General features: G+C 64.6%; 1 protein-coding gene across 1 annotated transcript in view; it reads right to left on the bottom strand.

The window, feature by feature from the left end:
- The window catches only part of SCN2B (sodium voltage-gated channel beta subunit 2), a 4,921-nt gene extending 4,068 nt beyond the window's left edge, over window positions 1–853 (bottom strand). Inside the window, exon 1 of the mRNA XM_005427524.2 lies at window positions 634–853. Coding sequence (XP_005427581.1) covers window positions 634–703 — 70 coding nt within the window. The 5' untranslated portion in view covers window positions 704–853. The remainder of the gene's footprint in view (window positions 1–633) is intronic.
- Window positions 854–1,791: the final 938 nt, after the last annotated feature.

Below are 1,791 nucleotides of genomic sequence, written 5' to 3'. Positions count from 1 at the left end.
AGCCCACCTGGCAGCACCCAAAGGACAGCACAAGGCAGCAGAGCCCACCTGGCAGCACCCAAAGGACAGCTCAGCCCACCTGGCAGCACCCAAAGGACAGCACAAGGCAGCAGAGCCCACCTGGCAGCACCCAAAGGACAGCACAAGGCAGCAGAGCCCACCTGGCAGCACCCAAAGGACAGCACAAGGCAGCAGAGCCCACCTGGCAGCACCCAAAGGACAGCACAAGGCAGCAGAGCCCACCTGGCAGCACCCAAAGGACAGCACAAGGCAGCAGAGCCCACCTGGCAGCACCCAAAGGACAGCTCAGCCCACCTGGCAGCACCCAAAGGACAGCACAAGGCAGCCCAGCACCCTCCCAGCCCTGTCCCCACAGCAGCCCATTCCCCTGCCCGCCATGCCAGGGGCTCAGTGCTCCCCAGCCAGGATGCAGGGCGTTTTTAGGAGGAGATGCAGCGGCACCAGAGCCCCCACCCTGCCCAAAAGCAGGTCACCCTGGCTGCTGGCTCTCTGCAGGGCGCACGCCAGCCCACCTCCGTGCCCATCCCTGCTGGCACACGGGCAGGGGCTCCTGGCAGGGGCACGGTGTCTCCCCAGCTGGGCACATGCAAGGGGGCTCAAGCCGACACTTACCCAGCGAGAGGAGCAAGGTGAGGCCAGTGAGGAGCAGGGTGGGCTGCGGGAGCCAGCCTTCCGGGCTCATTTGGACGGACTTTAGTGTGTGGAGAGGACGTGGTGTTGGTGTGGGTGGTGGAGGTGGTGGAGGTGCTTTTTCGAACGCCCGGGTTATTTGCAGGTGACATAGAACATTAGAGCCGCTTTCTCCCCACAGCCCAATATGGCTGGAGCGGTGCTGGGGCGAAAAAAAGCAGTAAATGCTGTGGTTGGTGGATTGCAGCCGCCGGAGTGGGAGGGCGGAAAAATTTTCCCCTGAACTGCAGGCACAGACAGCTCCTGGCGCTGCCGGCTCCGTGCTCTGTGCACGGGCTGGGGCACACGGGGGGTTCCTGACCCCCGGGTGAGGTGGGGACGCTCAGGTGTGTCCCCTGTGCCCAGCTGGAGGCTGGCAGCCAGCCCTGCTCGCACCATCCACGGCAGCATTCCCGTTCTGGAGAGCCCAGCGGGGCCCAGAGGGTTGGAAATGCCAGCCTGGAGGCAGGCAGGGAGCAGAGGGGCAGCAGAGGGGCCCGAGCAGCCCAGGCAGGATGCCCCAGGTGGGCTGCAGCAGGTAGAGGTGCTCCTGCTCACCTGCCCGCTCCTGGACAGCTCCATCCCTGCCCAGGGCTGCCAAACTGCTGGGGCTCCTTCCCCTTCTCCAGCAGGATCCTCTCCCAGGATAACAGCTCTCCCCTCCCAGGATAACAGCTCTCCTCTCCCATGATAACAGCTCTCCCCTCTCCCAGGATAACAGCTCTCCCCTCTCCCAGGACAACAGCTCTCCTCTCCCAGGATAACAGCTCTCCTCTCCCATGATAACAGCTCTCCCCTCTCCCAGTCCTAGGACAGGGAGGTTCTGCCCAGCAGCAACAGGGCAGGAGAAACTCTTTGGTCCCCTTGGCACCACCAAGGAAACCTTTGGGCCCCACACCTGGGTTCCACTGCAGGGATGGGGGCAGCAGGACAAGGAGGGACCTCCTGGAGTCCAGAGGGGCAGTGACAGCGCTGCTCAGGCCCTGGGACACGGGGACAGCATCCCTGGGGACAGAGGGGAGGGATGCCCCAGAGCCCGGGCACTCCAGAGCCGGGGAGGCGGGAGGGATGGAGAGGGGAGGATGCAGAGGGGGGGATGCA

The sequence above is a fragment of the Geospiza fortis genome, unplaced genomic scaffold, assembly GCF_000277835.1.
Source record: "Geospiza fortis unplaced genomic scaffold, GeoFor_1.0 scaffold183, whole genome shotgun sequence".
Taxonomy (NCBI): domain Eukaryota; kingdom Metazoa; phylum Chordata; class Aves; order Passeriformes; family Thraupidae; genus Geospiza; species Geospiza fortis.
This window is presented reverse-complemented; position numbering and strand designations above follow the sequence as displayed.